This window comes from Rhodofomes roseus (assembly GCF_022264815.1).
Source record: "Rhodofomes roseus strain CIRM-BRFM 1785 chromosome Unknown C8Q71scaffold_2, whole genome shotgun sequence".
NCBI lineage: Eukaryota > Fungi > Basidiomycota > Agaricomycetes > Polyporales > Fomitopsidaceae > Rhodofomes > Rhodofomes roseus.
The window spans coordinates 823,497-845,734 of NW_025952958.1; the positions used below are offsets into that span (position 1 = coordinate 823,497).

The 22,238-nt window shown below is 56.0% G+C and overlaps 9 protein-coding genes across 9 annotated transcripts; 7 read left to right on the forward strand and 2 right to left on the reverse strand.

The window, feature by feature from the left end:
• Nucleotides 1-82: 82 nt before the first annotated feature.
• Nucleotides 83-4,310, reverse strand: C8Q71DRAFT_794033 (cysteine proteinase; the record flags this gene model as incomplete). The annotated part of the gene is made up of 18 exons (XM_047925517.1): nt 83-201; nt 255-384; nt 440-1,021; nt 1,073-1,232; nt 1,282-1,391; nt 1,453-1,629; nt 1,680-1,765; nt 1,817-2,149; nt 2,205-2,601; nt 2,652-2,866; nt 2,921-3,029; nt 3,085-3,197; nt 3,256-3,358; nt 3,414-3,522; nt 3,574-3,760; nt 3,813-3,982; nt 4,035-4,176; nt 4,238-4,310. 18 exons carry the CDS (start codon nt 4,308-4,310, stop codon nt 83-85), a joined length of 3,315 nt encoding a protein of 1,104 aa, XP_047783685.1.
• A 316-nt stretch (nt 4,311-4,626) lies between these two features.
• Nucleotides 4,627-5,642, forward strand: C8Q71DRAFT_733729 (uncharacterized protein). Its single transcript, XM_047922351.1, has 3 exons — nt 4,627-4,756; nt 5,070-5,470; nt 5,524-5,642. Exons 1-2 carry the CDS (start codon nt 4,650-4,652, stop codon nt 5,458-5,460), a joined length of 498 nt encoding a protein of 165 aa, XP_047783686.1. The 5' UTR covers nt 4,627-4,649; the 3' UTR covers nt 5,461-5,470; nt 5,524-5,642.
• Nucleotides 5,643-5,924: 282 nt separating this feature from the next.
• Nucleotides 5,925-7,910, forward strand: C8Q71DRAFT_213407 (uncharacterized protein). The gene is made up of 4 exons (XM_047917055.1): nt 5,925-6,509; nt 6,563-6,827; nt 6,883-7,022; nt 7,075-7,910. The coding sequence occupies exons 1-4, from the start codon at nt 6,227-6,229 to the stop codon at nt 7,629-7,631; spliced, it is 1,245 nt and encodes a 414-aa protein (XP_047783687.1). The 5' UTR covers nt 5,925-6,226; the 3' UTR covers nt 7,632-7,910.
• Nucleotides 7,911-8,430: 520 nt separating this feature from the next.
• On the forward strand, nt 8,431-9,802 carry C8Q71DRAFT_213565 (uncharacterized protein). Its single transcript, XM_047917057.1, has one exon. The coding sequence runs from the start codon at nt 8,526-8,528 to the stop codon at nt 9,627-9,629; it is 1,104 nt and encodes a 367-aa protein (XP_047783688.1). The 5' UTR covers nt 8,431-8,525; the 3' UTR covers nt 9,630-9,802.
• A 284-nt stretch (nt 9,803-10,086) lies between these two features.
• C8Q71DRAFT_213588 (uncharacterized protein) lies at nt 10,087-13,309 on the forward strand. The gene is made up of 3 exons (XM_047917058.1): nt 10,087-10,112; nt 10,174-12,792; nt 12,853-13,309. The coding sequence occupies exons 2-3, from the start codon at nt 10,369-10,371 to the stop codon at nt 13,108-13,110; spliced, it is 2,682 nt and encodes an 893-aa protein (XP_047783689.1). The 5' UTR covers nt 10,087-10,112; nt 10,174-10,368; the 3' UTR covers nt 13,111-13,309.
• Nucleotides 13,310-13,483: 174 nt separating this feature from the next.
• On the forward strand, nt 13,484-15,350 carry C8Q71DRAFT_699256 (DNA primase large subunit; the record flags this gene model as incomplete). Its single annotated transcript, XM_047920058.1, has 8 exons — nt 13,484-13,590; nt 13,639-13,896; nt 13,947-14,067; nt 14,120-14,215; nt 14,269-14,406; nt 14,453-14,716; nt 14,779-14,927; nt 14,984-15,350. The coding sequence occupies 8 exons, from the start codon at nt 13,484-13,486 to the stop codon at nt 15,348-15,350; spliced, it is 1,500 nt and encodes a 499-aa protein (XP_047783690.1).
• Nucleotides 15,351-15,457: 107 nt separating this feature from the next.
• On the forward strand, nt 15,458-16,774 carry C8Q71DRAFT_733749 (CDP-diacylglycerol--serine O-phosphatidyltransferase). The gene is made up of 3 exons (XM_047922352.1): nt 15,458-15,860; nt 15,923-16,148; nt 16,208-16,774. Exons 1-3 carry the CDS (start codon nt 15,739-15,741, stop codon nt 16,592-16,594), a joined length of 735 nt encoding a protein of 244 aa, XP_047783691.1. The 5' UTR covers nt 15,458-15,738; the 3' UTR covers nt 16,595-16,774.
• A 142-nt stretch (nt 16,775-16,916) lies between these two features.
• Nucleotides 16,917-18,209, forward strand: C8Q71DRAFT_853181 (Nse1 non-SMC component of SMC5-6 complex-domain-containing protein; the record flags this gene model as incomplete). The annotated part of the gene is made up of 6 exons (XM_047926912.1): nt 16,917-17,031; nt 17,091-17,239; nt 17,294-17,371; nt 17,437-17,585; nt 17,645-17,747; nt 17,805-18,209. 6 exons carry the CDS (start codon nt 16,917-16,919, stop codon nt 18,207-18,209), a joined length of 999 nt encoding a protein of 332 aa, XP_047783692.1.
• Nucleotides 18,210-18,319: 110 nt separating this feature from the next.
• C8Q71DRAFT_213496 (AAA-domain-containing protein) lies at nt 18,320-22,158 on the reverse strand. Its single transcript, XM_047917056.1, has 6 exons — nt 21,436-22,158; nt 19,884-21,380; nt 19,586-19,833; nt 19,223-19,532; nt 19,061-19,162; nt 18,320-19,007 (listed from the first exon to the last, which is right to left on the reverse strand). The coding sequence occupies exons 1-6, from the start codon at nt 22,088-22,090 to the stop codon at nt 18,331-18,333; spliced, it is 3,489 nt and encodes a 1,162-aa protein (XP_047783693.1). The 5' UTR covers nt 22,091-22,158; the 3' UTR covers nt 18,320-18,330.
• Between the last annotated feature and the right edge of the window lie 80 nt (nt 22,159-22,238).

Here is a 22,238-nt window from a genome sequence, read left to right on the forward strand (position 1 = left end):
AGGGCAGTGTACATGTGATGAGTAGAAATACCAGAGCGAACCGAACGATGCAAGTCGATGATAGAGCAGGGATGAAGTCCGTTCAGCCTTTGATGACGATCGCCTTCTCTCCCGCCCCTATTCTCGTCCTCCCCGACTTGTCGATGTGATCCAAGCCAAGACAGTCTTCAGGAGCGAATTTGTGCTCGTAGATCGTGTCATCTGCAGGAGCAGCTGTGAGTTATGGGACGTGATAGAATGAGCAGTGCACCCACCATCCTCAATGTATGACGGTTGCTTGAAGGTTGCCTGCTGGATCAGAGCGAACCGGTACTTGGCGAAGTCCTTGTCCGTCACGCCTATGCGTGCTTGCAGACGCTTCTTCGTGTCAGAGAACTTCTCGCCCTTTATCGACCATCAGTGGCCGTACATCACACTGACGCGAGTGATGTCTACTCACCGGCTTGATGACGAACCGGAAGGGCACGCCATGCGTCCGGGAAACCTCCCTGGAGAAGTGGAACACGCTGATGACCTTGTCCGCGTCGTCCGCCTCCAGCTCCTCCTTGGGGATCTCCTCCGCATACAGCTCGACCGGGTCCGGGATGTTCCCGATCATCTCGGAACCCGTGAACTCCTTCTGCGTCTTGCCGTCCTTGGACACCTCGAACACGCGGATCTTGCCCGTCCCGCCCGGCGTGAGCTTCACCTGCTTCGCGAGGTGGTCCGCGAGGTCGTGGACCATGCTCGTCTTGGGCAGCAGGAACGGGTGCGTCGACTCCTCCTTGTTTTGGATCCCCGTCCAGACGACCTTGAGGCTGCGCTTCGTCTCGAGCTCGACGATGCTCACGTCGAGCTTCTCGTACAGAATCACCGTCGTCGCCTGCGGGCTGACGTAGTTTGTCGGCGAGATGATCTCCGCGACGCTCTGGTTCAGTGACCGCTTGAGGATCGACTTGGGCGTGCCATTCGATGCGTGCGTCGTGGTGAAGCGCAGCTTGATCGGGTCGTGTCGTAGGTGTTCGCCGACTTTCGCGGACATCTGCACGCCGAGGGTCAGTCAATTCAGCAAAAGAGATGACTTCACACATACGATATCGTAGTTCTGCTTCTTGCTGAGGATGAGGCTGAACTCCGGATGGTCGTGATCCGGCTCCTCGAACTTCGGCCTGAAGACGACCATGACCCTGTTTTGCAAGAAGTCGTAGTACTGCATCGGATTGGAGTAAAGGCCTTGGCTCTCGAGGTCGTGTCTACAGGTATAGTGAGTAAGGACCAGCGAGAGTGATTAGGTCAGCATACTCTTTCTCGGAAATGTCAACCTGGAAGCAAATGATATCACCGTCCTGGATCTCGCTCTGGGTGAAGGTGAGTTTGGGCTTCATGAGCTCGATCATGCCAGGCTTGATTTCCTGGTGTTCATCATGCAATCCTCAGTGTCGTCATGAAAATGATGTTGTCTAAACGACATACCTCAAACAGCTTCAATGGCGTCCCGGGTGTCCACCGCAATCGCTCGTTGATCATCGGCACAAGGTCGCTGACCTTGCTGGCCCTTTGCACATGGACCTTGCCGACACCATAGAGCGTCTGCTTGGACGTGTCGAAGTGCTTAAGGAAGATCATGATAGTACCCTGGGGAGCGTCCGACTAGCAACGCCTTCAGTCGCCAATCTGTACAGAACAAGGATGCAGCGAACCTTTGTGGGGTCGGGAAGAACGTCCAGGTATAGCCGCAGGTCGTTCTGTTGCCGGACGGCCATGTTGTTCCGGATGACCTCAACCGCTGTGAAGAGAAGTCAGACATTTGCACTCAACCAGTCCCTATGTCACCTACTGAGTGCCGGCTCATTCTCCGGTATGTGCGTGTCTGGCCGAACCGTCTTGTTCTGCCGGTTCACCAGTACCCACAACCGGATCTGGTTCTCAGGGTAGTTGAAGTGTTGTGCCACCCGCTGCTTGAACGTGCTGTACGTCTCGTTCTTGAGTACACGGAAGGTGGGCAGGTCAGATGGCGGCCAGTTCCGCTCGTCGAAGGTAGCCAAGTCGAAGCCTTCGTGGTGGGCAAATGTTTCGTCGGTGATGACCTTGGCGGTGAGGTAGAGGTGCTGCTCCTCGCGCTCGCGCTTCTTGGCCTCGAGCTGTAGCCGCTCCTCATCTAAGCGTTTTTCTACGAGCAACGGACAGTCAGTATATGCCATATGCGGGTAAGTGTTCTGACGCACTGAGGTGTGGTGGAGTGTCCTCCTCCTTGAACGGTGCAAGGACCTCGTCGATAGCCGATTCACGGATGTACACCAACATGTACGCGTTCGTGAACCGCTTCATTGCTCGCACCTGGTTGCGCTGCATGGGCGAAACCAAGCCATTCAGCGCCTCACCGCCATAGTTCTCCTCCAGGACTTCCCGATCGGTTACGGGCGTTACACGATCGTCATCGAACTTCAGCCATCTCGTTTCGCGATCGGGCTTGATCAACGCGAAGTAGTGGCCACCGTGCAGATCACCGGAGTGTACGAGCACACCGTGCAACTTGTAGACCCATGGTTGCGACTTGTCAGCCGTCTCGTCCAGGAACTCACCGAGGTCGATCTCGAATGGGAACTCATGGCGGTCGTTGATCTACACATCCGCGTTGAGCTACAGATGATACGAGATAATCGTAAGCTTACCTTGACCATGGCGTCGCGTTGAATATCATATTCGAAGCGCTTCAACTGGAGGTGGAGGACTGGAGGGAAAGACTGGAAGATGATGCCCTTCTTCGCCTCTTGCAGACCATAGCCTTCCGCCATGTACTTGTTCTCACCGTCCAGGGTTTCAACTGCAACGTAATCCTTGAATGAGTCGTACAGATTCTTCTGACCCTTCACGTTGAGTTGGAGGTCTATGATTGCATGTTCAGCCGGTACAAACGCAACAAAGTGAAGGTTACTAATACCATTGAACTCCTCAATTCGGGATGACTCAAAGTCCACATTGACACACTTGATGTAGCTCTTCATCTTGCCAACGAAGAGCTTCTGAATGGCGCCTTCCGCTATAGTGCCCTACGGTGCGGCATCAGTACGTGCGGTGGCGTCATTCCGGTCGTCAGCCCCTTACCTTCATCTTGCTTTCAAGCTTGTCTTGTAGTACACGATTGAACTCTTGTACATCATGCTGCAGGAAGGAATCTAGCGACTTCCAGCCGAAGGACTTGGTGAGCTCGGTAGTACCTGCGTATATGCCAATATGTGAGACATTGCTATCACCCCTTCTGTGATGATGGCTCACCAACAGGCTGGTCCGAAGTGTGTAGGTGGTAGAAGACACGCTGCAGAGCCAGCGCGACACTTTCCGTGGGGTGATCATCCTCGGTCGGTATTTGGTAAACAGCCTGAAGAGGCCAATGTCAGTGCTTTTCTGCACTAAGAATAGACATGGGAACCTGCCTTCCGGAAATAGCGTGTGCAGAACAACGACTGTAGGAGCGAGTTCATGTAACATGTCGCACCTTGGTTCTTCAGCCCGACATAACCAGTCTCCTTCTTCGAGTCGTAGCTGCAACATGAGGTCGGATTACTAATCACATGCCAAATCATTGAGCCTTACTTGACAAAGTTATGCCAGAGCACTCCTGTGGGATCTTCGAGCACACGAACGAAGACGCTCACTTCAGCGGCCTCGTCTTCGATTGTCGGCCGACTGTGGCCCTCCTGAACGGTGAAGAGTTTGCGCAACTCGCTAAAGCGCGTGAAACCCCAATCACACTCCTCCGCAATGAAGCGATGGTGCGCGTCTGTATTACTCAGCATGGAACGCCTCGAGGGATGACGGAATAAGACACGTACGACTAACAGTGTAGATGGTGGGGTCGTGAGGATTTGAGATAACGAGCGCGAACTGAGCACAAGCATGCCAACCCTCTGGTGCTCGCTTGGGGTCAGCGTAGTCGAGATATACCGATACAGTATCATTGGGAGGTGCGTTAGAGTTGCCAAAAGGAAACAACAGTATTCGCCTGCGAGCACCGGAATCAGTCCGAAAGCGCGCCCGAAGAGCTATGCACGCACCATTTATGCCCGCCGCACTCAAACTCCGGGCTTGTAATCTTCTTCTCCAATCTCTTCCAATTTGTGAGCGGCCATGAGTACACTTTGAACTCCTTCACGTCATGGCCGAGGTCGGGCATATGCTTCGCCGCGAACGCGTCGTCTAGCAAGGTTGCCACAGCGGATGAGCGACCTCCTAGTACTTTGGCAGTGGCACGGCTCACGATCGCGGACAGACACAATCTCCTCGACCTCCATGGGGGGGCCGCCATTCACCTTCTCGTCAATCACCTCCATTGTATCGCTCTATGACGCATGCGCGGGGGAGTCAGCGCAGCAGGCAGAGCGGAAAGTCTGCGGCACGGACCATGGCAAGGCTGAGGAGCGATCAGCGAGCACAAGTGAGTAGTGACGAAGCAAGACCCTCCTGAGCAGTTGCAGGTGTGATAAAGCCAGGTAGACGCGAAGATAGACACGACGGGCGCACTGCAGGGGTCGCAGCTTGTGGCCAGTCGGGCGGTGCCGTCTGAGCAAGCCGTGGTAAAAATGCCCGCGGTCATGTGCGCGTCGCCCTTATAATCCCCAGAGCCCTCCTCTTCCTTGTTCTTCCCATGTTTTCTCTCCTCGTCCAGTGCCATGGATATTCATCTGCTTCAACTTGTCGTGCTGATTATGCAAGCAGAGCGTGAAAGGCGATATTATTTCTATTGCTGGCCCGGCTGCGGTCCAACATCGTGTGTCCTGTGAGTGTCCATAAAACTTTACACGATCCTTAAATTGTCTCGACAGGGAAGCCTCTGCTTCCACCAGCCTTTCCGCTGTCTACTGTCGGTAATGAGTCAAAATTGTGTAAAAGCAAGCTGGCTTGCCAGGGCTCCCGTCTGGTCCTGTCTTGGGATCTGGCGGCGATGTATCCTGCATTTGTCGGCAACGCTGGAGTGTTGCAGACGACGTTGACCCCTCGCCGGGAGACTCACTTTGTCGTCGCGTCACACTGTTGGCTCACATCTTTGCTTATCTATGCATGTACTTTTTGTCACTTACGACTGCGTCGAGTTTTGCGTATAATACAGGCTGGTTATCAGCAATGACTTACCCACTGCCAAGCAGTGCGACGTGCTTTTTGTCTGGTCGTCGGCGATGTTGTGTCCGGCATACGGTGACGATCCGCTCCCTGAACAGAGGCATGAGGAATCATTCAAGAAATGTGATTGTTGTGATTTTGTCTGATTGGTGCAGGACCGCAGTGTCACTACACTGCATGGCCTCGACTACCGGTGAGTACATGCGCGTCTGTCATCGCTTCGTGTGGATAGGCAACTGTTACAGGACCTGGACTCGTTCGTCACGAAGGTCCCTACTTGGTTGTCAGCTTATATTTGGAGTAGAAGTGTACCCGAGATGCCCGCCAACCGCAAAATGTCCTAACAGCGCGGTAGTCCGCTAGTGTGTTCTTCGTGCTTAGGCTCCTCAATTGCTTGTGCGCATAGGTCTCTGACTCTGAGTCCAGTTCGAGTCCGCAAATGCCGTACGTCGGTCCACTGATCCACAACGAACCGCCTTGCTGCGTCCACAATGCACATACCAGGGGTACTAGCTGTAGTCCTCAAATGTACGATATCCCCATTGGTATGTTCGACTGCCATCATGTTCCCGGGCAACGCACTCATGGCCATGAGACTGCTATGACAGATGGAGATGCCACTCGCGGTCAGCTCAGGCAAATATGGCGCGTTGTTGCCAAGGTCGAGCATTCCGTTGGCATTGCGGACCGCCATATCAGATCAGTGACCACTCGCGCTCTTCGATTGTATGTCATCCCGCGCTCGGAAGGCTGCCGCAGGTCGTAAACCGATTCCTTCTATGGACTCCTCGATGGAGAGTGCAGAACATAGTAATGGCCTCCGCGATAATACAGTAATGGCCTCCGCGATAATACAGTAATGGCCTCTGCGTACTACGCGATCCGGTAGCTGGCGCAGGAAAGCTTCCACAGTGAGGAGGGCTACGCGGACTAAGGGCGACTTGCAACCTCATTGGACGTCTTCTCGGGGATATCACTTCTGGTCTCTTAGCTCCTATAGATGCAGGGCGCCTGCGTTCCGCGGAGCTTCCTTCATAAACGTTGTGGTTGAGCGGCGATCCACGTATGCTCGCTCGTCGTGTACCCTCTTTCTAGGCGCAGCACTGGTCCCGCCAGCTGGCCTGGCAGCATGTCTCTGCCGTGTTTGTTATTCGCCTACTGGCCATTCCTTCTCTCTTTACTTTCCACGCGTATTTCCGCGACTGCGACCAATCGGACAATCGACGACTATTATGGTGATTCGGTGACGGGTCTTTTGCCTGTCTACTCGAACAACTGGAACTACGGACCCACCTGTTCGGTCTGTGAAGCTCATCCAGAAGCAAACTTGACTTTTGATGCATCCTGGCATGATGCAACCTCAAATTCGTCGTCAAACTCGACGGCTCACAACATCACTCTAACATTCACCGGTGCGTTGGACTGCCGTCCGCCGTGGAGCGTGTCCTTCCTAACGGATTTACAGGAACTGCCATCTGGGTGTATGGTATCATGCTGAACGCCCTCCCGCCGCCGATGGTCGCTTTCACCAATGTCAGCTTTATCTTGGATGGCGCGGCATCGGGGACGTTCGTACATGTACCGAACCCCGCCCAGGAAGAGGTCGAATACAATGTCACAATTTACAACAAGACGGAACTAGAGAATGCCGAGCATACGCTAGTTATGACGATGGTGCCAGTGCAGGATCCAAATACGTCTGTCCTTCTTTTCGACTGGGCCATGTACACGTGAGTGACCAGTCCGAGAACATGTCAACCGGGTTGACGAGTTAGCTTGGACCAGCTTCGTGAATAGCACCGCTGGCACAAACTCGACTGGCAGAGGAAGCAGGCGGTCTCGCTGGGGACACCATGGCGATTATCCGCATTCTTCTTCGGACCGTGGCCAGAATTCGTCTGGCACATCTGGCACATCTACCACATGTGAGCATCTCACTACATACATACAATCACGGTCAGCTCAGGGTTCGTATAGCTTCGAACGTCAACAAGGGAGCAATTGCTGGCGGGGTCATAGGCGGAGTCAGCGCGCTTGCCCTTTTCTGTGGCGCCTTCTTTTGGTGGTACAGGAGGCGAAGGAGGCGCATTATACTAGTGGGCGGGCGCGATATCGAAAAGAGCGCTCTCAAGATAGAACCATACATCGGCAAGCCAATCATCGATCCAACACCTGCACCAAGCACGGTGGCAGGATATTCGCCGGGTGGGCGAGGCTCGTACGCTGAGCCGTTCTCACCGAGAAGCGTACGGGCCTGGCCTGTTTTTCCCGCTCGCACGTATAACGGAGAAGTCATCGATATTAGGGCAGACGACGCTCAAGACCCGAAACCCGCCAATGGCGAGCTCAAGGATCAGGTGGATGACCTGAAGCAGCAGGTCGCAAACCTGGTTTATGCGTTGTCTGCCGGTAGCTCAGACACAGTGCAGTCACCCATTGTCCCCGTACGGCCTCCCGAGGTGGCCCATCGGCGGCGCGGGATTGCCATTTACGCGAAGTTGCGCGGCCAACTCAACGGATGGGGAGGACGATAAGGGGGGCAGAGGGATACGGTGAAAACGAAATCATCTTCCGCATACGATTGAAGGACTCGGGGGACTATCTCGGACTTGACACTCGCACTGATCAAGCGCACCGTTTGTTCGCTCCACGCATGTATCCTTATGTATTGGGAATCTGTGCTTGCGTCCATTAATCACAACCATGTACAGTTGCTATCGCGTCGGGTGGCAGCAGTTGTCGAAGTAGGTATACCGAACCAGTTACCTAGACATTCAGTCGAGATTGGCATAGTGGGTGGCCCTATGTCGGGCGCGCGTACTCGTCTCACCACCCGATCGGGCTTCCGAATGAATAGGCCCAACACAAGGTTTGCTGACTGACGACATGCTGGGGTTCTCATCCAATAGAGGGATTCCTATGCTTTGGGCCGTCGTCGCCAATCAGAGTCTAATGGAACCCTGCACGAACACCTTGGCTTCCGTGCACGCAGCAGCTCAATGCCACCGATGTGAGTCCGAGTTTGAGTCTATTATAGGTGGCTCAGCCCATGCAGCGGGTCTCGACCACCGAACAGTTCACACGAAATGTTGCGACAATGAGCGAGTGGGCCAACTGTGGATTGCAATGAGAACAATGTTGAGCCTCGTCGAACAAGCAAGTCCGACCGTTGCGCCTGAACTGCCGGTGGATGGGCGCGAACAAGACAGCGCCACAGGACGCAGAGCGCAGCGCCCATGGCGCCCAGGCCGCAAGTGGGTCGCTTCCCGGCGAGCGTTCTGCCTCATGTTGACAAGGCCGTCCTCTGCTTTTTCCCGCGCAACCTCTTCCCAAACTTCTTGCTCTTCTTGCTGTTCCCACCTGTAACTAGACGGAAACCCACCTCGGTCGTCCGTCCTGACATACGCCATTCATTCTTGTGACTGGACATGACCAGTCGGCATCGAACACGAACTACACATACTCAACGACAAGAGGATGCCCCGTCATGGACCCCTAACGAACCTGAACCCGGATATTCGCGCCAGGCCATGGCCTCCACCCAGCGTCACAACGCCGAGCAGACCACCGCCGATGGCCACCGCAAGCATCGCTCTTCCTCAAAGCGGGCAGAGACATCAGACGCTGTGGCTCCCTCGGCACCTGTGACCTCGCATAGCAAGTCGTCCAGCAAGCATCGTACCTCTGCGCAGCCGTCTACCTCGTACCACGGCACGTATCCGGGGGCGAATGCAACGTCTAGTGCTGCGCCGGTAGCTACGCCGTCGTCGAGGACCCATGGAGCATACTACGCTGACGACACATCGCGGTCGTACGCACGGACCAAAACAGATAAGCCAAGCCCTCGCTCATCAAACGAGCGTGTAGCCATGGCCGAGGATAGCAGGAGCGCACGCCATGCACGCTCAGCGTACCCGACCATGGCCACGGTCCAGGCGCCGGCGTCGACTCAGGCATACTATATTGACCCCTCACAAGCAGTCGGCGAAACTTCATCGTCTAAACACCGTCGAGAGCGCGACAAGGATCGCGACAAGGAGCGAGAGAGGGAGAGGCGGAGGGAAGAGAAGGCGAAGGCAAAACTGCAGGAGGCCGAGAGTCTGCGGGCGAAAGAGAAAGAGCGCGATCGAGAGCGTCGAAGGGAACGCGACCGGGAGGTCGAACGCGCGAGCAGAGATAGAGAAGGGCACCGAGATTCAGAGCGGACCAGGGAGCGTGAAAGTAGTAGGAGGAAGGAGGAACGCAAGGCGGCCGAGAGAGCCTCATCGCATGTCCAGGCGAATACAACAGCATATAGGCCTCAACAGGTCGATGATAGACTGCCCACAGCATCGGTAAGTAGTGATCATTCGTCATGGTCGTCCGATCTACTGACACCTTGTCTTACAGGGTCGGTATGCCGGGCAAACGGGCCAGTCCTCAATAGCGACGGCGCAGCATGCTGCAGTTCCGAATGGCTATGCGGCGTCCGGTGCTTCAATGGTTTACCACGACCCAGCGGCTCAAGCAGCGGCTCATCGGCGACCGTCTGACCCACCGTCCGCGCCTATGGCTGTGCCACAGCGAAGTTCAGAGCGCGACAAAAGCTCTACTCGCCATCACCGGTCACATCGTGAACGAGTTGCGGGACAGGGAAGTGGCCAAGAGTCCGGGATGTCGAGCAGCGAACAGGAACACTCGCTAAGGGAACGTGTGAGTCGTATGCTAATATGTATGGGCTGCGGCAACTTACCGTTCTCCACAGTATCGCCCATCTGAGCGGCGTCATGCGACGAAGGAGCACAGGGATGCCCACGCCCCATCTGGGAGTGAGACAGAGCGAGAGAGCATGAGAGACCGCGTGGGTTGCATATATACGCTCTGTTCCTTTGTACTGATCATGAACAACGCAGCGCAAACATGCCCGGGCACATGCTGACCTTCCGGGCCACGCGAAGTCCGCCACTGAGTCGACGACGAAGCCTACAGAGGCCCAGCTGTTCGCGGCAAGCTATAAAGCATCCCGTACGCAGCAGGTGCGCGTATAGCTTTATCGATGATCAGCATAAATTTCTCAATATTGTGTCCACGCAGCAGGCGGCACCGCCACAGGACCCTTCAGCGTACAGGCCCGTAGGGGCTGCGCAGTTGCCGGCGTCAAGTTCGTTGCATACTTCTGCGCCGCCCCCAGGCCAGCCTACTGTTCCCGTAGGTCTGACCTCTCAACGTCATGTACCACAAATAGTCAGTATTCGTGCTGGGCAGGGTCCGGCAGATCCTCAAACGCCGCTCATGATACCTAAATCGTCGAGCACGGCCACCGTCAATCGCCCGCACGAGCAAGCGTATCCGGACCCTGCGCGCCAGTACGAACCGCACACATACCCTGCGACATCGGCAGAGTATGCATCACACTACGGTGACGCGCCGAAGAGGTCTCGCCATGCTACTCAGGCTCCTGCAACTGCTCAACAACCCAGCTCCGGCGAATCTGGTATCGCAAATGCACATAGCAACGGCACGGCCTCTGGCTACCTTCATCCTGTGCAACAGGCTATCAGATCCGTCGAAGGTATCGCCAGACCGCCCTCAACGCGTCCTGGGGTGAAGATGTCATCTGCAAGTGTCACGACAGCACAGGCGCAGGCTACAGATCCTGCGACGAGGTATGCAGCGACTCAGAGGGATTATGAGCGAGCCTATCCGCAGAAGTCGACCACTCCAGCGGTGGGCGCCTATGCTCCTGGCCAGCAACCGCATTCCACGCCACAGTACTCGACGTCGGATGTGCGTCTTCCAGGTGCATATCCACCGTCGCCAGCAAACGCGCAGCAGCAGCCCATGCATTATGTTGGTAGCGCGCCTGCCCCTGGCGCATATGGGGTCCCTGGCGTAGCGACCACAAACACCTCTCAGACCGACGAGAAGACCCCTCGGGCGCGGCCAGTGGACCTGTCTGTCCAGTATCAGACGTCAACGTTCCCTTCAGCCCAGACCAATATCGCGCAGGATTCTTCGAATTCGAAAATGGCTTCTGTACTCTCTCCTGGGGCGCATTCGATCACTGTGGCGCAAGCAACATTCGCGCCGGCTCGTCCACCAACCGCTGGACCCGACAGCAAGGCCCAGTGGTCCGCCACTTTTTCTGGAGGAGTGTCCTCCCCGCCGCCGGCACGATACGCTGACACGCGGCAGCCCCAAGAAGGGTACCCCAGTCAACAGGGCATCGGAGGACATTCCCCTAATCGCCAGCCTCAAACTTACGTCGGGCGTTCCCCGGGCGTCGCGAGCACAGCGCAGCTTGATGCAACACCCAGGCAGTACTCGTCGTCTCACTTGCCTACGCACAGGAATGGCTCGACCGATACGATTCAGCAAAACGGTCCTTCGAAATACTCGCCCAGTCTTCAGCATAACCAACAAACATTGAACCATCGTACTAGTGTTGGTAGCCTGCAGCCTCACGCCTCCTCACGCCCGGACACGACCCCAACTGCACGACCTAATGTATTGTCAGGATACCCAGAACCGCCTACTCGATACCGCTCGCCTGCACCGATACCAATACCGTTCCGCGCACCATCTACGGTTCCCAATCCACCGACTTCTGCGTCACAGCCATACAGCATACAGCAGTCCTCCCGACCTTCGCTTCCCACCAGTACTTCTGCACCTACGCATGATTCGTCTTTTATGTCTCCACGAGGGGCTCCCGTCTCGATGGTACAATCCCAATCAACAACTGCTCGTGGACACCATCAACCACCGACCACGGACTACAGTGCGCGCGCGCCAGACCAATATGCTGCCTCATCGCAGCGTCCACCTCGTGCTGCACCACCCTTGGCGCCGACTGCGAACGCTAGGCAGCAATATGACGTCTCGTCTCCGTCGTATCAGCCGTCCGTCGTACCACCATCCTCTGCGCCACCGCGTTCAGGCACGTTTCCAACGCAACAGACTCGTCGCGCGCAAGAATCAAGCACCCTTCCTCCTACTCACCATTCACGTGCCGCGTCCGAGCCACATTATCCGGCCAGCGCAACCCGTCCTCCGTTGACTGTCCAGACGAACACGCAGCATACCAAGAGTCGCTCAGCTACCCAACCAGCTCCGGCCGCCTCTGAGCAGGATCTCCTACTCACACCTTCATCCTTGGCACCCTCGATGCTGCCCCGTCAGCACTCGAATGCCTCGAGCTTCCTTCCCCCACGGTCCAGGGGAACAGAGCAGAAGCTGTCCAAAGACCAGGACAAGGACAAGGACAAAGATTCTCGTAAGAAAGGAGGATTTTTCTCTGGTATCAGCCTCTTCCGCTCAAGGTCCAATCCACCGAAACCCATGCAGGAGACCGTTGCGGAGTTCCAGCGTGAGGTACGCCCCCGCAAGCGCCAGGATTCGGCGCCTGCAGCGCCCAGCGTGCGCTCGCCTCCTCCTGCAAATCCCGCTCAATCTGCGCGGCCTGGGCCTGAGATACATGATGCCGTAGCATCGCCTCGTCGTCGGGAGCATGTTGACGTGCCTTCGCAAGCGGCACCACCTGCCCCAGCGGTGGAGTATCTGACTGTCCCGTCAGCGGGCATGGGGATACCGTCCTCGAACACGGTGCCCACATCGAATGGTAGAAGCCCCACGAAGATGTTCAGTCCATTCCGCTTGCTGTCAAAGCGGCATCGTACGGTCTCGGCAGCATCCGTCGAGGCAGTGGATGGAACGGTGGTGAGTATTTCATGCCTATTTTTTGGAGGCAACAAGCTGACGCTTCATTGTGAACAGGCCAATACGGTCACAGGGGCTGACTCTACCAGAAGTTCTACCGCGGGCCGATTATCTCCTCCTCTGCGAGACCCGATGACGGCCGCGCAGGAGTGGAGGAACAAGGAGGAAGCCGACTTCGCCGACCGCGGGACATGGCGACGGCGTCGACCTGGTGTCACATTCGACATTGACCCGGACGCTCCCGAAAGGACGACTACTATTCGTGCGCAGAGCAAAGGTCCTCGTAGGCAACCACAAGCCGTTCAAGAGCAGTAAATGCTGCGACATTATTCTTGTGGTATAGATGTGGATCCAATCGCTATGTTATCGTTGTCGGTATATGCTCTGTTATGTATTTGTAAATGCACACCCTCATACGACTGCTCAAGTGTATTATATCATCTACGTAGTCGTTGTTTATTTGTACAATTTTTGCCAATTATATGGGACTGTCGTGTCGAGCCACAAATTTCTGTGAGGCTGCCAGAGTGGTGTGACGCCAGTGGAGTGTGACATGTCGCGCCTATGTGTGACCTCACGCGTCAAGGACCGCGAACGCGCTCGAACGCGTCAACTTGCTCACCGCTGTACCATCCTCATACCTATCCAATACCTATCCATTATCTTCGAACACACACATACGCTCAGGATGCAAAACAAAGAGGATAGACAGAAGCTTCTTGCTCAGCAGACGCTCAGCAAGATCAATGAAGTCGAGAATCATGGCACGAGAAGGTATCCTCATCGACTCAACTTGTAAGTCATTATACCCGCGTCTCCGCAGATACTCAGGTAGTGATCTAGTTACGACAAGCCTCCCCTTGGAGACATCACGATTGAAGACTTCGAAACGTGTGCGCTTGACCGTCTGCGGATCCTCGCTGAGATTGAGTCGTCTTTCGTCCGAAACCGATCATGGGATGAGCTCAAGAACATCACCATCACACAATCCGATAAGTTCCTCCAGCTGAACAGTAACTCCGCTTGGACATTGGACCTGGAATCCCAGCGGAGGAAAGATCACGTAGGACACTTCGTCCTCCGCCTGGCATTCTGTCGTTCGTGAGTCTTCATATGGCCTATAGAGGAACTAGGGTCTAATTTGAATGCAGGGAAGACCTACGGAGACGATTCGTAAAAGCGGAAACGGCGCTGTTTCGCGTGCGCTTTGACTCCGATGACGGCGAAGAGAATCTAGAGTTCTTGAAGTCTCGCGACTTTGGCTGGGAAGAGGTACATTTATGCAATGCATTCCGTGCGATCTCGCTCTCTGATGCTGGCTCAGGTCACGGCGGATGAGGTTGAGGAACATTTCAAAGAGCTCCAAACAGCAGCCGCTTCAGCAAATCGTGAACCCAATCCAAAAGAGAGATACTGCAAGGTGGGCTTCGTCACATTTCTGGTTATAGCCGCCTTCTAACAGAGAAACTGTAGGTGAGATGGACTCGTGTACCAGACCTTATAGAGAAAAGGCGGGTGTTCCTGAAGGGTGGGATGGCGTACGTACCATCGCGCGAACAGTCAAGCATTGTCTTCCAGGAGTTTCAAAACAGTCTCATGAAATCACTCGAGGTGAGGGCTACCACGACCCTCATTTCCCTTTCCTGAGCTTCTGCAGATGACAGCGAAAGCATTGCCGTTTCTGGACGAAGATACACGCATTGTCCCCATTCTCAACAACCTCTCGCAAGGCTTCCTTGCCGGTGTCTCGTCTGAGTGGAGCACGGCGACAGCGGGTAGCGGGAACGAGATCACTGCAGATATGATCGACGACATGGCGAGGAAACACTTCCCCGCATGCATGCGCAACCTCCACGAATGTCTCCGGAGAGACAAGCACCTGAAGCATTTCGGTCGATTGCAATATGGTCTGTTCTTGAAGGTGAGTGATCCTCGAACCGATCCCTTGCAGCCTCATCACTGACGTCGAAACTATCTGACAAGGTCCTCGGTCTCTCCATAGACGAGGCAATCTCATTCTGGCGAAGATCATTCAGCAATATTCAGGACGACAAGTTCAACAAGGAGTATAGGTACAACATCCGACACTCTTTCGGCTTGGAAGGAAAGCGTGCCAACTACCCTGCAAAGAGGTGAGCTCGAATACACATGCCCTGAACTCAATCATGGCTCACTGTACCTCACACAGCTGTCAGCAGATTCTTACGTCGGACCAGCCGGGGACAGGCGATTCGCACGGATGTCCCTACCGGCACTTCTCGCCCGACAATCTGCAGACGGCGCTGCTCTCGATGTACTCCAGCCAGGGCCTGACGTCGGCAGATTTGCCGGAGATTATGCACACAGTCAAGGCGGGACACTACCATGTCGCGTGCACACGAGTGTTCGAGATCACACATGCACGGCAGGGTGTGGCCAAGGGTGAGGGTGTCGGTTCAGGAGAGAGCGTGACGCATCCCAACCAGTACGCGGCGAGAAGTCGTGAGCTCGAGCGCGAACGAGACGGCGACAACGGGAAGAAGGAGGATGACGGAGATGTTGTTATGATGGGTTGATTGTATCGCGAACCGCAAGTGTTCGCGGGAGTCTCGGACATGTGCCGTGCATTCGTCTGTATGATCTGGATTCTGCCTGTTGTCTATGTTTCCTATGCACGCTCGACTGTGTCATTCATTGCGGCCTTACCGCGTCCTCTGGATCTGATGCGCTCTGGGCTCAGGCGATGGAACGGCTGGCAATGGCATTGGCACCGGCCAGGGGGCATGCGATGTCATTGGCTGGCGAGTCACAGTGGGCACCGTGACGCGCGTGCGCCATGCGAGCTGTGCATGCGACTCTTGCCTGTGCGCCCCTTGCTGCAAGCCTAGCTCGAAGCTTTTCTTCACTCTATACATCTCACCTTTCAACGTCGACGACTGCATATCACGTACTCGGGAGAGCAGCATGAGCCTTAGAGCAGGGAAAGGAGACAGTTCTCAAGGGCCGAACGGTCACGCGATGGAGACTACCAAGGCGGCCGCCTTGCAGCAATACCTCGACACAGACGGGCACTTCTCACTCGTTAGGTTCGTCGGACCCTCATGTGGGAGCTAGTGGGTCACGCTGACGCTATGTGTATGGTATGTAGAAACTTCCGGCTGGCGGATCTCATCACAATATCGAATGGCGTCTGTGCCTCTCTGTCCATATTCATGTCCGCCAACTATCTTGCTACGAATGACGAGGACTACCTTTGGTCGGCCCTCATGTTTCCGTATCTCGGCCTAACATTCGACTTCCTGGATGGGAAGGTTGCGCGGTGGAGGAATGAGAGCAGCATGCTTGGACAGGAGTTAGACAGTCTGGCGGATCTGGTAAGTTCCGTTTCTACAAGCTGTGCACCATCTACTGATTTGCGTGCTTCCCCATCAAGATATCTTTTGGTGTCGCGCCAGCACTACTTGCGTTCGTAGTCGGCCTGCGGACATACCTGGACACCGTAGTGCTCACGGGGTTCATCTGCTGCGGCCTAGCACGCTTAGCACGATTCAACGCTACGGTCGCGTCGGTGCCCAAGGACGCGAAGGGGAAGTCCAAGTACTTCGAGGGCTTGCCCATCCCAATGTCTTTGCTTCTCGTCGCCGTTCTCACATACTGGACGAAGATGGGGTGGATTCATGGCAAGGAGGGCGTCCCCCTCGGCAGCATCACGCTATGGGGAGCCAAGGGGGGGAAGGGGGAGGTGCACATCGTCAGTGCGATGTTCGGGACGATGGCGGCGGCCATGGTCAGCAAGACGCTGCGCATTCCGAAAGTTTGAAGGGATGAAATTACGAAGGACACGTCTGGTCATGATCTGTGATGTACTACACAATGAAGGGCTGTCTGGGAAGCTGCGACGAGAAACATGATATCCGTATATTCAACGTGACCATGTAATCACAGCTTGCCTCTACTCTGAATATATCCGACTGCATTGTGCAGCCTAGGTGCAGCACTACGTCCTGCAAATGAAAGCGGCGAGCGGCCCTGCATGAGAGGCGCGATGCGCGTGACCCGCGTTTTGACCCAATAAAGCATGCACGCGTCGCGTCGCGTCTTTCACGCGTCTCTTGCCTGTTGCCTTCACCCATTTCGCCGCCATGGTCTCGTCCAACGATGTGCAGTGTCTCTTTCTGCAAGCAGTGCTCTCGCGGAGAGTCATGACAAGAGAAGTCGCGCTCAAGCTCTGGGAAAAGTGCATTGATGCCGTCAAAGGTAGCGCGACCACAGTCTGTAGCGTCTGACAAGAGACTGATGCGGTGGTGGGCGTGCAGCTGCGAATGACGCGCTTGATATAGAATTTAATGGGGACCGGAACTCCTGGGATAACTTCGTGACCCAGATTAACGAAGCTTTGAATCCCTTGAACATGGATTTCGCCCAGATGTCGGACGAGATTACGGGCAAGGAGATGTGTGCTCTCGTAAGTTTCTCGTGAGAGGCGCGATACACTGAAAGCCTCATCAATGCCCCCTAGGTGAATCGTAAGGGTGATGAAGTCGCTCAACTGGCAACGGAATACTCCGCTCTCGAGATTGCATACTTCAAAGCAGTAGTGCGTCCGGCCACCAATGTGCTCTAGTGTGCTCTAACACTCTCATTAAACTTACCTCCTCACAGCTCCATCAAATAATGACTGCTCCTAATGAAGCTTTCTGTATAACATCTATGGCAGCCCTGCGCGAAACGAACAATCTGAACATAACCAAGTCGCAAGCCGAGGTCGTTCTTTCTAGTTTCGTGGCCAAAGGATGGCTCGTCAAAAGCAGGTTCGTATAACTGTCTATCCCGGACCTGCACACCGATTCGAAAAGGCATGCTTCTCCAGACGAGGCCGCTATTCTCTTGCGATGCGAACAATGATAGAGCTCTTGCCGTATCTTCGGAGCACGTACCCCAACAACATTATTGAATGTACCATCTGCATGGAGGTGCGTCCCTGTATCTAAGCGTTGCAGAAATTAGCTCAACTGTTCCATCGCATTCAGGTCGTCACGCGCGGCGTCTCGTGTTATACTAACAACTGCCACACACACCTCCACGCGCATTGCTTCGAGAAGTACAGGAAACGCTCCCAAAACTGCCCGACTTGCCAAGCAAACTGGTCGACCGAAGCCAACTCGAAGAAGCTGGAGCGGATCGGGGAAGCCGCGTACAAAGAAGGTCAGGATGTCCGTCGGCGCCGGCCACTTCAGGACCGACCCGAGAGCGACGAGGAGGACGAAGAGGCAGAGGCAGGGGCGTCGCAGCCCTCCCAACCGTCTCAGCCGTCTCAGCCTTCGCGCTCGCAGGCCAAGAAGAAGAGAGCCGTTCGAGAGGATAGCATGGACATTGACGAAGATGAGCCGGAACCAGAGCCTCCGAAGGCTCAGAAGCGCAAGAGTCGTCGGTAACCGGTGGACCGGCAGATTGCTGCTACAATACCGTTTTACCATACAGATCTATATGTACCGTCGTGCTGTGTGCTGCATTAAAGTCCTACGTATATTGTGAGGTGCTAATCGGGTTTACTGTTCAGTCAGATCGTGTCGCCTCAGATGCGTGAAGTGCAGCGTGGGCAGCCGAGTCAGTGGGTTTGACCTCCGTAGCGTTGGTCATGACGCGTCCCGCACCGGAATCGTCAACGGGCTCGATCGTAAATCCGAACTTGCCCTTGCCCCACACGATCTGCTTGCGTTGCTTGCGCCCCTCACCGAACTCCTCGTTCCACTTCCGTAGCTCTGCGAGACTGCCGAGCGACTCGGATGCAGACGGTGTAATCTCCTTGAGGGCCTTCTCGAAGTTGCGCAGGTGGATAGTCCGCGTGTACAGCGCTGCAGTCTCGGGCGACGGCTCTTCCGCCGCCTTGTCGGCGCTGCTGGCGTCCTCGTCTCCGCCATTGAGTTCGTCGACGACCAGGGAGGCATTGTCGATGACCTTTGAGGCTGTTTCGCTTGAGGGCATAGTCTTGATTGTGACCTCTCCACCTTCGGACGGAAGCACTTGCGTCTGCGACGTGATCTGACCCTGCGGCTCTTCCACTGCTGCGGGTGACGGAGTGCTCTCCGATACAGCAGCCATCGGCGCAACCTTGGAAACGTCGTTCGGTGACGACGTCGGAGCGGTGGTAGTGGTATCAGTGCCATGCGACGAACGCCACGGTACCTCAACTCGCTCCTTCACAGCATCCAGCACGGCGGCAACGCAGAGATCTAAATATGATGTTGAGTACCACTCGTACAACGATGTACTCACATGTACTCACGCTTTAGATCGGAACCAGAGAAGCTCTCTGTCCTCCTTGCCAACACCTCTAGATCGACATCCTCGGCCAATGTCTCGTCGCGGAGTAGAATTTTAAGAATTTCTGCGGCAAACATTATCAGCTAGATTGAACAAGTGCGATACACTGGCGCTTCTGACTCACCCTCCCGCTCCTTCTCTCCGGGTAGGTCAACGAGCAGGCGCCGGGGTAGCCGCCGGAGAACAGCGTCATCCAAGTCAAACGGCCGGTTAGTCGCGCCGATGACGATGACGTTGTCCTTGGACGACTTCAGGCCGTCCATCTCCTGCATGAACTCGGTGATGACACCACGATGCGCGATGCCACCACCAGTGTCGCGCGATATCCGGGCACCGAACAGGGCATCCAGCTCGTCGATAAAGACGACGCAAGGCGAGAGCTTGCGCGCGAGCGAGAACACAGCGCGCACGAGCTTCTCGCCTTCGCCGACGTACTGTAGCAGATCGTTAGACTGGAGACAGACTTAACACTACGACGAGAACGTACCATGTCCATGACGTCCGACGGCTTGATCGCCAACATGCGACAGCCAGCCTCCTTGGCAAGGGCTCGCACAACCAGGGTCTTACCCGTACCCGGAGGCCCAAACAGCAGACATCCAGTCATGTTGTGCTCCTTGAGCAGACCATGCTGGAACGCCGCGGGATGTAACAGAGGCAAGGAGACGATGGTCCGTACGGAGTCGATAGTGTGATCTTGCAGGTGTACTTGACTGAAGGTCGTTGTCAACGAAGCTGTCATAATTAATCAGTATTTGCATGGTAATGTATGTGTAATCACGCACAGGTGTCGACTATGCTGCCTAATAGCCTAGCTTCATGCGGATCGAGGTCGGGATCGCGCTTGATGCGTTCCACGACCTCGTCCACATCGGCATCTTCGTCCGTGGCCTTCTCATCGCCATCCTCGTCATCGCGGTGTTCGCGAGTCCGTCCCGGCGCAGGAGCAAGCAGCGTCTTCCATAGACCCTCCGCGGTTTGGTGCCGGACCCAAGCGTCGTAGATAGCAGACCAGGTAATCGGCGTTGGCTCCAGGGAAGGCGTTGTCGACCCTTGCTCAGTCCGCTCAGCGATGACCCGCCCAACGGCCCGGTCCGCGATACGGCGCACAGTAGACCAGGGGACAATGTGCTTGCCCCAGTCATCCCAGAGGCGCTGCTCGACGTTCTCCTTGCTCGTGGCCTCCTCCGACCCCTCTGTGACGGGATCCGACGACTCAGATGTCTCTACGCGCCGTTGAAGCGGCTCGAGCTCGCCCCCGACGGCAGCGACACCCATGCGCATAGTCAGCTCGGTGATCTCCCTCCGACGCGCCATCCGCGTTTCCCTCTCGAGGGACGCCGTGCGCACGTTCGGGAGCACCAACGACGTCCGGAAGAACTGCGTGCTCGTCTCGGTGGTCGACGGGCCAGGGCCAGGTCGTCCGCCGCCCCCGCGGGCCATAGCGGCAGACAGCGCGGGGCCGAGCATCGAGGGGAGGCCTGAAAGGCCCTCCTGGCCGCCGAGCACTACGATATCGGGCTTGCCTCCCTTGCCGCTCGCCTCCTCCATGTCCTCTTGCGAGGCAAGTTGCGGGATGTCCTGGACCTGAGACCCGCTCCGCGCCCACCGCTTCATGCGGCCCGTCGTCCGCCGTTCCCGAGCCTTCTCGCTCGCCGTGTCTTCGCCAAACTCAAGTTTTGGCTTCCGGTCGCCGGATGTAGGAGCAGATGATGTTGACCGCTGCGACATAAGCATGCTCATGAGGTTCGAGGGGCCGGAGCCAGCGCTGCTTGAGGTCGCTCCTGCTATGGGTGGGATTATGCCAAATACAATGGTAGTAGGATTGAGGACTGGTGACGACGGTCGCGAGATCGGACCCTGGCGTCGTTGTCGGACAGCAGCAAGCAAAGCAGGATACCATGTAGCAGATGACGGTGCAAGAGTCGCGAAGTCGCGAATATAGACAATGCGTGGTCTTCTAGAGGGAGCAGTAGAGGCAGAAGAGCCCTCAGCAGCATTACATTCAGCAGTTATATTGATTAGATCGTTGAAGAAAGCCTTGAGCTTTGACATCCCGTTGTCCCTCGGGGCGGGGGAGAAAAATGACTGTCCTGGTCTCGATATCGAAGGCGTCAGCACTTGCAGTGTCATCCGCGAGGGCACCATAGACATGTAGGGCGAGCCTTCCTCCCATTCTTCTTCTTCCCATTCTCTTTGTGCGCGCGAGGGGCTCCGAGCAGCCGAGGAGGAAGGCGAGCGGAAGTGCAGCGGGTTACTCGGTAGCCGCAGTACAGAAGCAGCTAACACACGAACACTGTGAATCAAATGGACGTGATCGTATCGGTTGAGACGTACCTTTCCCGAACTCTCCGCAGGGACCAGCAGCGAGCTGGACGGAGTCAAGAACGACGACCTCCGCCCCCGTCCGACGCGCCATCTCACGCACCGTCTCGTCAATATATACATCACCGCCCTCTATTGGGCAGTACAGAGCAAAGGATGGCTCCTCAGGGGGACTTGAGGGTGAAGCGTACGTCGCGCGGTGCTGAGTTTGTGGATGCAGCGTAATGTGCAAGTTATGCAGGATCTCTTCGAAGATCTCTGGGGGCGGCAACGCATGCTGGAAAGCAGCGGATGACGATGGGTCGTTTTCTGGTGTCCATAGAATTTCGATGCCATTGGGGAGAGGATGCGAGGGATCAGGGTCTCTACTAGACACTACTGTCCTCCTTCGCCGTGACTTCTCGGGTTCCTCGCCTGGTCCATCGTCACTGGGCGGCCCCGAAGGACTAGCTAGCCCTGGCGGAGAGACAGGTGGCTCGGATTCACCGGAGGAAGGCGTCACGGATGACGAGGAGCGTGTTGTAAGTCGGGGTGTAGCGGGCGGCGCACCTGCATGGTCTTTGCGCGGATAGCGAAGAGCGTGAGTAGACGAGAGGAGCGCACGATGACGGACGGGCAGGGTCTTGACCAGGGACCGTGTGCGACGAGCGAGCACCTGGGAGCGCATCCAAGACGGAGGAGGAGGACCGTCGAGCGGTCGGGCAGCAAGGTACGAGCGATGCCACGGGCACGAAAACCGAATTACCGACTCTGCGTCGAGGCGCGCGACACGCGTGCTAATCTCTCGGTCGCGTGACCCTCTGCTGAGCGAGCGC

Coding starts and splice junctions, on each gene's coding strand:
- C8Q71DRAFT_733729 (XM_047922351.1), top strand. CDS start 4,650: ATGGATATTCATCTGCTTCAACTTGTCGTGCTGATTATGCAAGCAGAG. Junction 4,757..5,069: donor GGTCCAACATCGTGTGTCCT/GTGAGTGTCCAT, acceptor GACTGCGTCGAG/TTTTGCGTATAATACAGGCT.
- C8Q71DRAFT_213407 (XM_047917055.1), top strand. CDS start 6,227: ATGTCTCTGCCGTGTTTGTTATTCGCCTACTGGCCATTCCTTCTCTCT. Junction 6,510..6,562: donor CATCACTCTAACATTCACCG/GTGCGTTGGACT, acceptor ACGGATTTACAG/GAACTGCCATCTGGGTGTAT. Junction 6,828..6,882: donor TTCGACTGGGCCATGTACAC/GTGAGTGACCAG, acceptor AGCTTGGACCAG/CTTCGTGAATAGCACCGCTG.
- C8Q71DRAFT_213565 (XM_047917057.1), top strand. CDS start 8,526: ATGACCAGTCGGCATCGAACACGAACTACACATACTCAACGACAAGAG.
- C8Q71DRAFT_213588 (XM_047917058.1), top strand. CDS start 10,369: ATGATACCTAAATCGTCGAGCACGGCCACCGTCAATCGCCCGCACGAG. Junction 12,793..12,852: donor TCGAGGCAGTGGATGGAACG/GTGGTGAGTATT, acceptor CATTGTGAACAG/GCCAATACGGTCACAGGGGC.
- C8Q71DRAFT_733749 (XM_047922352.1), top strand. CDS start 15,739: ATGAGCCTTAGAGCAGGGAAAGGAGACAGTTCTCAAGGGCCGAACGGT. Junction 15,861..15,922: donor GGGCACTTCTCACTCGTTAG/GTTCGTCGGACC, acceptor TATGGTATGTAG/AAACTTCCGGCTGGCGGATC. Junction 16,149..16,207: donor TAGACAGTCTGGCGGATCTG/GTAAGTTCCGTT, acceptor TTCCCCATCAAG/ATATCTTTTGGTGTCGCGCC.
- C8Q71DRAFT_213496 (XM_047917056.1), bottom strand. CDS start 22,090: ATGCGCTCCCAGGTGCTCGCTCGTCGCACACGGTCCCTGGTCAAGACC. Junction 19,163..19,222: donor CGGAGAGAAGGAGCGGGAGG/GTGAGTCAGAAG, acceptor TGTTTGCCGCAG/AAATTCTTAAAATTCTACTC. Junction 19,008..19,060: donor CTCTGGTTCCGATCTAAAGC/GTGAGTACATGT, acceptor CATCATATTTAG/ATCTCTGCGTTGCCGCCGTG.